This window comes from Anguilla anguilla, chromosome 1, assembly GCF_013347855.1.
Source record: "Anguilla anguilla isolate fAngAng1 chromosome 1, fAngAng1.pri, whole genome shotgun sequence".
Lineage (NCBI taxonomy): Eukaryota > Metazoa > Chordata > Actinopteri > Anguilliformes > Anguillidae > Anguilla > Anguilla anguilla.
Genome location: NC_049201.1, coordinates 16,586,654 through 16,601,209, shown reverse-complemented (window position 1 = coordinate 16,601,209; position 14,556 = coordinate 16,586,654). Strand labels below are relative to the sequence as shown.

The following is a 14,556-nucleotide window of genomic DNA, read 5'->3' as shown; positions in this document are numbered from 1 at the left end:
ACGAAATGAAAAAGTTAACTCGTCTGCTTTGTGATTAGTATTTAAATTCTTTGTCCCTGATTTCACAAGTTATATCAGTATTAGCCCTCTCCCAAAAGTCATTGCTTCCTATGGACGAAAGTGGCAACTCACTACCCACATTAAAAGTTATGTGAGTTGATAAAAAGCATTTCCACTTGCCCATTGTGAGCTCTATGTCAGTTACATGGCTATAAGAAAAACATAACAATCTTGTAAGCTTGTATCTGTTACTGTGTAAGCAATTAAACCCTGCACTGTGTACACATGAAAAGTACAGTTGGAATCTTTTTGAAAGCATTTTTAAGTAATGGTACTCATCTGCAAGCTGGTCCATATTTGAGGGAAATCCCAATATGATGTCACAAACTGTTTCCAAAATAGTGGTCAAGGCAATGCATGCTGATGATACTGCCTAATTAGTGTTGTGAATAAAGAACAATAACATGGGAGTATTTTTCAGATGCATGTATCAGGGGTGATGATTTAGTTAACCTCAGAGAATACATACTTATTTTAGCAGTTGTTCTACCATACAAAGGTAATGGAAGCACCATTAAAATAAAATGACAATTGTCTTTGATTTTGTGCTTTACAATGATCTGATCGTTGTGATTAGGTTATGGGTGACTATAATCTATTTCTATTGAGCCCTGTAACAGAATGATTTCTGTGAACCCAAGTCACTCGCACAACTTGCAAGCATTTTAGCTCTAAAGTAATTCAAGTCTGTTGTGCCAGTTGCTTCATGTTTTAGTAATCTCAGTTGAAATGCATCTATATATCTCACAGAGCTTCAAGAAGTTAAATACATTGATTTTGTGGGAGAGAAATTCTGCCATGAGGTAAAGAAGATATATGCATCTTGCTGAGAAATGGTATATTATTGGATAAATAATAAAGACATTTTAAATATTCTTGCGTAAGTTACAGTTACAGTGAGGTAGGCTATTATGCATACCCTGAATTGAAATATGACTATTTTTGTGACTAACATTAAAAGCAAGGGGAATTTCACATATATATGGTATCAATAAAGAAATAAAATAGTAGCATCAAAGGACGATTAAAACAGTCTCAAGAACATAGTCGAGGCCCTGTTTAAAGAGCACCTGACAGGTAGTGAACCAGTGATGGCTGTTGAGATCTGGCACGATGGTACTCAAACAAGTTTATCCACACCACTGGGTCCACTCAGGACAGCGATGAAGACCGCCCTTTAGCGTATCCCAAGGCTGTTGCTATATTTAATCAGCCTGGACTTTTTCAGGGATGCCACTGGTGCAGAACCGGGAGCAGGAGATGGGCTGAATGAATTTGTTCATTGGGAAAGGTGAGCTGTAAAGATGCTCAATAATTCAGAGTTTGTAACAGACGGTGCATTGCTGGCTGAACACGCAGGGCTAAGGCTGATTGAATCACCCTGCCAAAACAGAAAAGGGGTCTTATTGTTTTTGTAACAGGATCAGTGGAAACTCTATGGTATACCTTTGTTATTTCCCTTGTCCCAATTGTTGTAGTTTGGTACAAGATGGACAACTATAGTTGTAGCCCAGTGTTGTTTTGTTTGTGCTGATGTTTGACCCAGCTGGAACATATTGTTTTAATTTCTTTTTGTCTTTTTTGGAGTTTACCTTCAAATTCACAATCAAACCTCACTTCCCAGCCCTCTAACCAATGCTCATCCATCATTAATTGCAGTGTAACTGAGGATGCCTATTTAAGTTCAAGGCATATTAAAGAAACACCTAATGGCTGTTATAAAGTGCTAAACGATGATGGCATCTTCTACTTTTTGGCAAAATGTTTAATTTAACTGTCAGGGAAACCCAAAACCTATGAGGCCCTGTTGATGAATCATAAGTGCCAGGATAAAATATTATTCACACCAGTTTTAATATGGACCCCATGTTTGTAACAGAATACAGGAAAGATTCTTTCAAAGCCAACCATGAGAACATATCTATGCTACAAGAGACCCCCTCACTTACAAATACACTGGTCTTTCCCTAACTGGAGGGCCAGCATGCCATTTTCATTCCTTCTTTTTAGTATGAGAAGTAACCTAACTCATGAACATCCCTTTCAGTGCAACAACCAGTCACCAACAACTCATTTGTGATGATGTGAATGTAAAGGTAATGAACCAAAAATAGAAACACCCATGTAAAATAATTTGATAGGGGTCTGGTACCATGTGCGGCTACTATGGTCCATATTTGTCGAGGTAAAGAGTCTACCAGGGTCTGGAATTTTGTAGGAGGCATATGACTCCACTTGCCCAGGTTGTTTAACTGATGCTTGAGACAGTGCAAAATTCAGTCTTATGTATGTAGCAAATTATCCTGTAAATGCATGATTGGCTTTAGGTCTGTTGCCTGAGAAATTATAATGTAAACCACTGAATAACTCACATACATGCCTGCTAAAATCTCACTGATTGTACATGACTCAACTCTAAACTTGTGACTTCCTTATTAGTCAGGACTCTTCTCTTTATGAAAATCCACAAAGAGTAGACAGAAAATGTCTGCTCATAATGTGATGCTTTTCAACTATGTGGCTTCTAAATTCTGATTGATGAATGAGCCCAAGAAATATGGCTAGCTACAAATTTTTCCTTCAGATTGCATTGTTTACTGGGACAAAGTAGTCTGTCATTGAGTGCAGCATGGCCAGACTGGGTCCATTACTTACCTTGCATCATAATCACATCATATCAAGCCTTAATAAAAACTCCATTAGGCAGGGAAGGAAGAGTAAGTTGCAGAACTAATAGCACCCTCTCTGTACTGCCTGTGCTTAGTGGTCCTTTAAGATGAATTTCAAATCCAGTATGTTTCATTGCTACTTCCGCCCCTTCAATTAGTCTCACACAGAGGAAATTGTGGGTTTCAATGCAGGATACTAGGATGAAGAACAAAATGAATGTTTGTTTATTTATTTATTTATTTATTTATTTATTTATTTATTTATATTTTTAAACTGGATATATATAAGAAATACAAAGTATATTTTTTGCCAGATTTACTGTAGCTTTTCATATTTCGTATGAAGAAGCAGCAGTGTAAACCATTCTCAGGGATCATTTGCCACTATGGAAATGATATTTGTTTGTATATGTCTCTAATGGTCTGAATAGACATGGCTCATGAGCACAGCTACAATTCTCCTTATCTGGTTTCCTGAGTGCACAGGCATATGTTTACTAGCATTTTTATTGTCAGCTGTATTGACCAAGCATTCTGATTGGGAGTACTGCCAACAGAGCAATATTCTTGGCTTTTTGAGTCCTAGTATTGCTGCCCTCTCAACCTTTTCTCTGCCTTTATCAGCTCCTTGATTGCTCTCTGCTCTCTTTCTGTCACACACAGAGGGAGCACCGGCGCGCACACACACACACACATGCGCACACACACTGGCGTCTTCCATTACCATCCTCCACAGAGAACAAGGATTCAGTGAGCAAGGGAGGGGGAGGGTGAGCGAGAGAGGGAGAGAGACAGTGAGTGAGAGAGAGAGAGAGATAGAGGGAGTGAGGGAGAGAGAGAGAGAGGGAGTGAGGGTGGGAGAGAAAGAGAGAGAAAGAGAGAGAGGGAGTGAGGGAGAGAGAGAGAGAGAGGGAGTGAGGGAGGGAGAGAGAGAGAGAGAGAGAGAGAGAGGGAGAGAGGGAGTGAGGGAGAGAGAGAGACGGCTTTCAGAGTTTCCTCAGCTGCTTCCTGGAGGCCGAGGCAGGCATGGCGTCGGAGCCCAGCACCCAGTCCCGGGTGGTGTTCCAAACCCCTGACAAGGACGAGGAGCCCCCCCATCGCAAGCTGGGCAAGCTGACGGTCAAGTACAACCGCAAGGACCTGCAGAGGAGGCTGGACATCGAGGAGTGGATCGACGGGCAGCTGCACCTGCTGTATGACTGTGAGGTAAGGCATGCAAGAAGCTCCCACAGAGACCGCGAGCAGCGAGCGGCGGAGCCCAGGAACCGCTCGTAGGTCCTCTCTGTCAATAATTAAAGGCATTAAGGAGAAAGAGAGTCTGGTGACAGCACCGAGAGAGTAGGCTTCTGGTGTTTATCTGTTATTCCCGTGAACACATCTGCTTATGAGTGGGACTTTGTGTCGATTCAGTGAGCCACCTACGAGTGCTGACTAAAGTGTTATCTTCTAACAGGGCTTTGGTTGTGCACAGTGATTGTAGCACTGCAGGAACATGTTTTTTTTCTTATTTAAATTTTAACAGTATTATGATTTTTGCTGTTGATTCCTGAAGAGAGAGAATAACAAATTGATAAAAGTACAATCTTCTATCCACAATATGCAATGAATTATATAAACAGGGCCTCATAGCTCTTCTCATCAAAGAAGATATGTTTTCGTCAGCCAAGTACATGGAAATATTGCATTGTTACCAGGTTCATCTCAGTTCTCTGTGTTTTGACTACTTACCTTGGACAAACCACAGCAAGCCTCACAATCTGAATACTTCATATTCAATAACCATATTACAATTATTATTATGATTGTTATATTAGTTTTAATACCACCAATGTAATTTACTATGAGATGAGACTGCCTGTACAAAAGGCATCATTCCTAAAAACACTTTGCCGTTCGACCCCCAGCTCCTCCCTCCAATGCAGTGATTGGTGCATACACAGCAGGTGGGTGGGGACTCTTTTTCTTCCTCTGCTCAATGCTGCCTGAGAGGATTCAACAACTTGAAAGGTTTAGTGCTACAATCTCTGCAGGAAAGCTATCTGAATTGCTTGCAGGAACTACTGCGCCTCCTAAAAGCTAATGAACAGTGTTTGAATTACTAATAAGGCAGATAAGGTGATGCATCTTTACATTCATCAATGCAAAGCCCTTTTAAACCGGTTTGCACATTCACTGATATTGAATATAATCATATCATGTGCACTGTCAATTTTTGCACCATTCCCCAGGGATGCCATGGCAACAGAACCCTGGCACCAGTATAGATTGGGAGTGTTTGGTTAAAGCACTGCTGAGGGAGATGAATGTGATGTTTGCTGGAGGCTGGGGCTTACGCAGATATCCCCACACTTCCCCACACTCATAAATCTGGGGTGGAGTATTATCGTGGTAAAATATGGCATTCATAAGATCCATAAAATAAGCACTGGCTTAAGACTTTCTACTTAAGGTTAGTATGTGATAGCCTCTGCTCTGTATGCATTGCCTACGATTATGAATAAAATGGTTATAGCTTGCACAGGGTTATGACAACTTGCAGATCCTAGTCATAACCAAGAAACGCAAACACTTCAAAAAATGCACAAGCTGTGATATTGTGTATTCATTATTTCTCATTGGTTTCCACAAAAAGGAGTCTTGTATTTTAGAAAAGGTTAATTTTTAATTTGCCAGATATGCAACCGGCCCTTGTCCACAGGCTCTGTCACAGACTTGTTTCTGTAATCAAATGAACAAGTGTTATGACAGAAAAGGGGTAGAGCCACCATGAAATCTGCAAAACCATAACAGACATTGAACATAAACAGAAAACATTTCAACAGGTTCAACAGGATCCTAATCCACAAATGACGAGGGGGATACTGGGAATCGTGTAGAGGCAGGCACCACGCATCCTGTTTAACAAAGAGTATACGTATTTCTGAATGACAAACAATAGCACAATTTAGGTCAGCCTGACTGACGTGAAAAGTCATGCCTATGACACATAAATATCATGTCAGACTGCACACATACATACTGCTTTGATTGTCAGTGTAGCGTTTCTCTATTTATCATGGTAAGCTATCCCTTTTGAGGATATGTTTCAACATTTTAATGGACTGCCATTAGTGATCCCCCACCCTTTTTCCTGAAAGGCTGCAGTGAGAATTAAATTGCTCGTATCTGTGTTATAAGGGGTAAGAGGATTATGGTTGAGTGGCAGCATGGATTAGCCTAAGGGAGCATTAAATTGCTTTAAAATGCTGTTGGAGACTGTCCACAATCAGATTAGGAAATTATAATACTAAATGTTCTAGATGTAGAACAAATAAAGTATAATATTCAGTTTTCTCTTGAGTTATTCATATGATATATTCACTATTGTTGTCTTCTCAAGATAGTGCAAGTGAATTCGCCATATTCATTTTAAATTACGTAGTTTCTAAAGCTACTGTGGCGTATCAAACTGAGACAAGAGAACAGAAAATAAAAGCTGTTACTGAAAATAGACGGTGCTGCAATTAGCAAACTTTCCTTGAAGCATAACACTGTAATTCATGTAACAATTTCTAGGCAATTATATTATTACAGTGAGGGGGCACAGCATAAATGTAGCACTTTGACTTAGATACAAGATTGCAGATATTGTCTTTTAAATCACTTTGAAGACTTTTAAATCACTTTGAAGCCTGCAATTAAGTGTCACGAAATTGAACATTTTCCAACTGATAACAGCGCTTGCAGGAAATCTCTACATTTGTGAAATCTTCGTGTTTAATCAGTGTGAGGACTGGGGAGTGCCCAAAAGATTACTTTGCTGAAGACATTTATCACTGTTTGCTTGCTCGGGGTCAATGCGCTTGTTTACAAATGCCGGTATCATTCACTCAAGGGTGAAAAGAGGACTCGCAGGCCACATGCCATTTCAAGTCGCGCTGATATCTAGTGACGGGCTGACTGGGTGTCTGGCTTGGACGTATGAGACATGTCCAAGCCAGATAAAGCTGGGAGAACTGATAGTTTTACCGTGCATATTGTAATGCCATTGGCACACATGATGAATTTTGCATAGACTATGGGAAAGGTTACAGTATGTTGTGCTCCTTCAAAAATGTCTGCTTTTTTTAGACACTCCCTTGACTGAAAGGCTGAATTTATGGCTGAATTAATGTCAAAGACTGAATTATTTAAGGATATTGCACATATATACTCCTACGGGCTGGAGGCTGTAGATGGCTTTACACGTTTTGGTGGAAGAAAAAATATTTCTGCCAAAAGAAAGTAGACACTTGGCTTTATTTGTTTATGTTCACAGTGGGTAACACAAGTCAATGAAAAATGTGTGAGCAAAGTTTTGTGACCGTGTGAGTACTGTCCAAGATATGGTATGCATGATTGTATTGTAAGACAATATTTTAAAACTGTGATCCTCATGAGGGAATCTGTCAATGCAGTAATTTGTCCAGTAGGCTCTGCCTCTTGGGACTGGGAGCTAGCCATTAGCCTAAACACAGAGTAGTTTCCGTCTGTTTGACTGTGCACAATGGGGGTCGGGGGGGGGGGGGGGGGGGGGGGGGGCATACTCATTAGGAATGTGACTTCTGACCTTTCTGTTACTGGATGTTCAGACAGTACAGCCAGGGCCTCTTAAAAGCAAAGAGGGAAATGTAATTAGTAATGCAGCCACTTAAGCAAATCACTCTCCACTGAATTCCAAAGCAAATGAGTTCCAAAACCACAGCATCCTGGTAAGCTTTCCTGCTGAGCCCAGAATATTATTAACCTTTCGCAGTCGAAAAAATCTCTCACTCCCCACAGTGACTAAGCTGCAAGATTTTGCAAATGTAGAGATTTCCTGCGAACACTGTTATTAATAGGAAAATGTTCAATTTCATGACACTTAATAATTGCATGTTCAAAAGCAGTTTAAAAGTCCACAATATCTGCAATCTTGTATCGAAGTCAAAGTGCTACGTTTATGCTATTTCATTTACCTAAAAGCCATTTTAGGTAACCTGTTTCGGCAAATCATTAACAGTGGATGTTGTCCTTCCTGTGGTATGTAAAAAGGCAGTCATGTATTTTATTGTTTAAGAAACTATGTCAGTGTGCATTCAGAATCAGACAGGACACTTCTGTTGAACTCTTACCAAAATACTTAGCATGTACTTCTCCAGGTACATATCAAACTATATATTTGAATTGAAAGTGAAAAAATAAGCAAATGAGTATTGTATGAAACTTTTAAATAAATATTTGTTAAACATGAATCAAAAGGTAAATATTTGACATCAATTATTTGTTGTTGTAACCTTGACTCAATGCACATACTACACAGCACAGTCACTGGGGACTTAAGGTCATGTTACCTAAATTAATCTTTGTATGAATAGAGGTATGACTGACTTCTCAATAGCATGTTTCCAGTCAGGCATTCACATGGACAGCAATTCTTGGCTTTGGGGACCCACATAGGTGCAACAAAGTCATTCATTCATGAATGTATTGGCATAATGTCATCCGTTAGAAATACAATTTCATTGTTCCCTAAGCTGAAAAGTAGTTTAAGGAGAGTCTATAGTGGCAAAGTGTACCCTTAAATATGCAACAAAGGTGTGCAGTAATTGCATGCAATGTCACCACCTGCATTTCTACAATTAGGCTTACATGATATGATTTGTGGGTGATTTAAGTAACAAAGAATTCATGAAATACCCAATCATAAATGAGCTGGCACAAATTTACATTCTATTTTACAGATACTAAATTAGCCTGCTGAGTTTGCGTTTAAATTTTTAAAAATAATTTGCTCTCCATTTTTTTTCCCTTACCAGTGAATTGTGAGGTATCAGAGCTGAACATTTGGGTCCTTTGGGTTGCCTTCATTGTTGTGCATAGTTAATAAATAATATTTTGACGTACATAAATTAGTGTCTTAATGTATCGGTGCCATCATTATGTAAATCATAAAAAAGTCATAAAATCATAGAAATTTTGGAGAAATCTGTAATTTCATTACACAAAAGGGAGCACCTTCTCCTGTCACCAACTTCATGATAGACACTTGGTTTGAATGATGGAACTCTTGCTAATCTATGCTGTAAAGTTCAAATGCACACGTGCAGTACAAAAGTACCTTTTTTTTCTCTTTGATGTTTTTTGATATATACAGTAATTACTGGCAGGTTGATTTCAAACTAGTTTTTTCTAATTAAAGCTATACGCAATCTTTTAATAACTATTAATGATATTTTAAATCTGAAAACCTGCTGATTTGGTGGGATGTCTGTATTTTGAAATGGCAACACTTATGTACTGTAATGAGGGAGGATGGCAATTTCTGTCTTTAGTTTTTAATTATCTTAATATGGCACATTATTTCTGTAGGTCTGTAGAAAACCCTAAATATTCTTAGTGTTGTATAGATACAGGTTATACTCATAACTTTGCACATGTCATACCTGCTACCCTAATAAAAAAATAATTATTCCACTACTTTTTGAAAGGGTGTTCTGTATGGTATGGAATTTTATGGAGCACAATCTGAAAGGGATTTATGTAAACAAAAAAAGGGAAAGGGAAAGGGATTTATGTAAACAAATTTTCAAAATAAAGACAGGTTACCATGAGGAAAAAATAAACAACTAAAAAATCATCATGTGGTGGCATTGGGCACGGGGACCCTCACAGCAGATCATGCCTTTTACTCCCTGTCGACACTGGCAGCAGGGTCTTCTGGGAAACAGGTATAAGTCTACCCAAGTGGAAAATTCAGTTTTTAAAGGGCATGTATTTTAACAGGGCTTTAAGACACCTGCTGATGTGGTTAATATTACAGTAATCTGTCACAGCTCATTCTGCTGACTAGAGACTGTAAGATGCCCACTGCTTCCTCAATTCCCCCTCCCCCCGCCCAATTTCCTGCAGCAGTTAACATTCTGCTGGAAGGACGTGGGCTTCTGTGCTACTAAATGTAGATGGTCTTGTTTTCAGTTTGTATAGGTGGTGACTTTTTTTCAAATAGTGCAATATTTCCTGTAATTGGTAGTGTAGTGGTCAAATTATTTCTGTGCCATAAATATTTCACATTCTTGACTGCAGGCCTGTTTGTGTGTTTTGACCAGTGTGTTGAGTTGCATCCCAGAGGTTGTTTTACAGCCCAGCCCACTTCCTGCTCAGTTCTCTTAATTACAGCAGGCTTGACCAAACAAAGCACTGATGCTGCTTTGGAAATTCAAGACCAAAAGATGAGCTTATCATATATTGCTAATCAGCCAGTGGAAAACGAGTCTGCAATGAGACGGGCGGGCAGCCCACTCAAATTCAAATTGTGCAGGTTTTACTGCGCACTAGCTGTCAGAACCAGGCTTGTCGAAACTATTTTTGTGCTCTCTATAATCTCCTCTTCAGCGGATCTGTGAGACTCAACCATTTCCACGAACCACGCTCCGCTGCGCAAAATTTGCGTCCGGGAGCGCCGAGCTGCGCATCATTAGCCTCATGAAATAATCATTAAAACCTGGGGGATTTCGTGGTTAACGATGGCTTGAAATGCCAGCTGGGGAAACTGTTTACGGGCGAATCATCCGTGAAATCTGACTCTGCTTGTTTGTCTTTTCTCCTTGCGCTGCCACTGTAAAGCAGTGCACTAGACTAGAGATACTTCAGAGGCAGTTCCTTTCTAGAGTGCCTGCAAAGTTACAATTTGTGAAATTAGGTTACTGCAGGTTACATTTCAGGCCAATGATTGGCTGGAATTGCTGCCTCTAATTTGGAGCCCTACTTACATAAGACCAGAAGAAGCATCTGACAGTTCATTTATGAGCAAAACACATTACCAGACTTGTCAACCTGGTCAGGCTCATATATCAATATAAAAAACCCAACAACTGAAGCCGCTGCAAAGGGTATTGGATTGCAATTAGCATTTAGAAATATATGTCCTGCCAGCTACCATGTACATATTTCCTTTGGGCCAGTGGTCAACACATTACATGACACTATATTAATTTAACAGACACTATTATCCAGAGTGATATACAATGCAGAAGAAACATAAGTGCATTCACCTGATTATTATGTGCCACAGTGCCACACCTGGCAAGCAACATTTCCAGATCAGCAAGTATAGATGCCAACATCACCGAAACACTTGTGCAGGTCAACTATGCTAATCGAGGACCAAAATACAAACTCTGAATAAATATATAGATTACATCCATAAGGCACTATAAGAACAGTCTGATCTCATTATTGTACCATACAATGTATGACCTGCAATTTCAGTCAGTACAGACGCATGAAATCCTCCTTTTAATTGTTGGAAATTGAAAGAGTTTAAAAGGTTCCATTAAGATCCTGGTAACTGAAGTGGCAGCTGTTATGTATAGTGGAGAAACCCAAGGGCACTCAGGGCTGTTGATTAGGACTGAGAAAAACCAGCTCTCCGGTACAGTATGAATGCAAATGTGTTCCTAATTCAGCAATATGCATCTGGCTGCCATTACCATTACCATTAACAATTATCCATTAGCACAAATGCCGATGTTGTGTGAATGGCTGTGCATTTATGTGTCTTCCCGCTGTGCTACAGTATCAAATCTTTATTTTATTCTGTGCCTTTCTCTTTCTGTGCTCCAGGAGGAGGAGATTCCAGAGTTAGAGATTGATATAGACGAGCTACTGGAGCTTCCAGACGCAGAGCAAAGATCAAAATTGCAGGTGAGCTCTCAGCCGTATTGTAATCCAGGCATGATTATGTGACATTTACTGTAGGCAAGATCTCCCTAGTATAGATTCCAAATAAGAACCCAAGAATTTAGAATGCTACCCTGAGTTGTTTTATCAGTCCTAAAATGTTATTTTGTGGTTCCTTCGACGACCACTTCACCAAGTTTTATCTAAATATTTAGGATATTTATTGATGTCAATAAAAAAAGGTTTTTCAGATTTCACTGGCTGTAAGGGTGTAATGAATCACATGAGCTGTGTATTAAGGCTGCGTGTGTCCTTGGCTTTGGGTGTGGTAGTGCATTGCTGTTTACTACTGGAATGTTACTGTAATAAAGAAGTAAAGACCAGAATCACTCATGAAACACTCTGTTGTTTATACTTAATTCACCTATTCACATGGAATAAGTTAACTAATTTTAACCACAGTCTGGGCAGTGTCATGATGCTGCACACTGTCTTATGCCATTAAGTTAAAGTACGATTGTTGCTTTAATTCAACCTGTTCACACCCCCTTAATTTACAGGAACTTCTTCAAGAGTGTGGCAAGCCAAAAGAGGTAAGAAAACACATATGTAGATCTTTTACTGTGGCTCTAAATATCTTCACAGAAAGAGTCACTGAGAATAAAATAAACCTATAACATTTGAATGGTCAGTTAGAGATGGTAAGGCCATTCTTAACTGCATGTAATATGTCACACCTAATAATGCCTTGCTAAATCTGCAGTATGTGGCTGGTACTTAAAATAGAATGTAATCCTTTCTTTACCCCCAAAGGAAATTGTTCTCTCACATCAAAGTTAGCATTAGAAAAACAAATGTAGAAGCACAAAACCCCTCCAAATTTGTGGTAGACCCCCTAAAAACAGGGAAAGACCATCACGCCATAAATATTTGGCAATACTGCGTCTCCACAGTGGTCTTTACGTATACTTATAGGGTTCAGACTTGCCGTATAAACTTCTTAAAAGACTCCCAAAACACAAGCTGCAGTCTGCTCCAGGGTCTCTCTTTCTCCCAGGACTTTATCAACGGGCTGCTGTATCGAATGAAGGGTCTCCGCAAGATGTCAGGGCCACTGAAGAAATGAGAGAAGCTCCAGGTTCAGTACAATGTGAAGGCTTCCCCACCACCTGCACTTGGAACCAGGACATCCATATGTTAACAGAACTAATGACGGGATGTCCTGACTCCCTTTCATCACACAAATGGGTCAACAAGGCACTGTATGTGGCAGCCCGAGTTTGGACTGACTTTTGAACATGAAGGACAGTTTTGGCATTTTGAATCCACACCAACCACACAGGTGATTTTTATTTTTTTTGTGACTTAAAAGTATGTTGTTTTGTCTGTTAAAATACCCACACAAAACACCTTTTTAACCCGGTGAAAGAATGTAAAATTTGGTTTCCTATTTATATATTTTTGGTTCTGAGGATAGTGTTGTACAATGTATTAATAAAAAAGGAAGGTTTTCATGTCAGTAAATAGCTTGGCTGTGCTATTCTTATCTCAAAGCTTCACTCCTAAACCCGCCAGGCAGTTCAGTTTTTCTCCTCTCTGGACCTGAAGTCATCCATCAGCCTTCATGCAAATCCAAGATACTAAAATACTGCTGTACTTTGCTACCGGCACACATCCACTGCAGTGAATCGTACCCATAGCCACACGCCTGGATTGACATAACGGCTGGAAAAAAGCAACATAATTTTAACAATACAGACCATGGTCAGTACTAATACTCACAAATAAAACAAATGTGACAGATGTTACAGTAACATGCTAATCCAGAAATAGGAATAAAAGAAGTTGAATCTTAACAAGAGGTGGCTTTATTCCAGAAGAATATGTGTGGAAGTGACATTAGCCAGCTGACATGTGGCCTCTCTCTCTCTGGGCGGTTGGCAATGTGAAAGCCTAATGACAGTATTTCCGGAAGCAGCGCTGGAAGATGGGCAGCGTGGGGCCTCTGAGGACAGGACGAGCTTCCAGAAGCCACCGCACGCCACTGCCAGCCTGCTCCCCGATGCCTATTCAGCCATCAAAGTGTCTCTGAAGGCCCATACAGGATTTAACACCACTTCGGGTCCATTCACTGCACGTCATTCCCTACTTTCCATTATAATACACAGCCAATCAGGATTGTTTCATGCTTCAGTGCCAGAGTGATTACACAGCATGTACACAGCTTTACCCAATCAATTCCCACGTTTTCCCTATTTTATGGAAAAAATTGGGGAAAATTTTTGTTTTTCCTTTTTCATGACTTAGCAAGTTGCTTAACAGTAATAACTGAGTAGCAAAAAATATGTATTTGCTTCCAAGTTCTATTTATTAAGCAGCATACTGTACATCATCACAAATGTGAAAATTGTACCAGTCTATGCAGTCCTTTTGTCCTGGAGGGTTGGGTCAGAGAACCCAAATGAATGCGGTACAAAGTCCACTGGAGCGCACCAGTGCATCTACAACTCACTGCTCCTAATTTTAGAAGAATTTTACCTCGGTGTACTTTATCCACCCACAGAAGTCCGGGGGTGGGCTCTTTATTCTCCAGTTCTATGAGCTGAAACTTAACGCTTCGCCACAGGGAATGTTTATAGAATCCTTTTAACGGCGTTAATCCTGCTGTCTGAGCAATGCTGGGGCACGACTAATGAACAGCGCAGTAATTCCACACACCAAAGCTTTAAAGGCCCGGGAGGGCACATCTGCCCAATCGCACGCAGCCTTAACTGTGATGCGGGGGAAAACACTGGAGCGGGACCTGAACTGCGGTCGATACACGCAGCAGGAACAGGAACATTACCGTATATAAGCTACACTGTACTAGAGTGCTGCCTAGCGGTTTCTGGGATGTACATGGCAAGCAATTCACATTTTCTCTATGAACAATGACTGCAATGCTAAAAATACCCGACCAATACAAAAATACATGCTGAGATAACGCTTATACTGGAGATTTGTGTGGTGATTTCAAATTTGCTGGTCCTCCCTTTTCTCTTTCTCTTGGTTTGTGTGTGTGGCATGATGCTGAAAGGTAGACATTAGCAGCGGAGCACATGGACAATATCAATCAGGAACGTTTTAATGGACTTTATCTCCTGGGGGT

The 14,556-nt window shown here is 40.1% G+C and overlaps 1 protein-coding gene across 1 annotated transcript; it reads left to right on the top strand.

Annotated features, from left to right (window-relative positions):
- The first annotated feature begins 3,628 nt into the window (after window positions 1-3,628).
- On the top strand, window positions 3,629-12,932 carry zgc:162989 (uncharacterized protein LOC100037351 homolog). The gene is made up of 4 exons (XM_035389355.1): window positions 3,629-3,935; window positions 11,352-11,432; window positions 11,969-12,001; window positions 12,466-12,932. Exons 1-4 carry the CDS (start codon window positions 3,756-3,758, stop codon window positions 12,532-12,534), a joined length of 363 nt encoding a protein of 120 aa, XP_035245246.1. The 5' UTR covers window positions 3,629-3,755; the 3' UTR covers window positions 12,535-12,932.
- The last annotated feature ends 1,624 nt before the right edge of the window (window positions 12,933-14,556 follow it).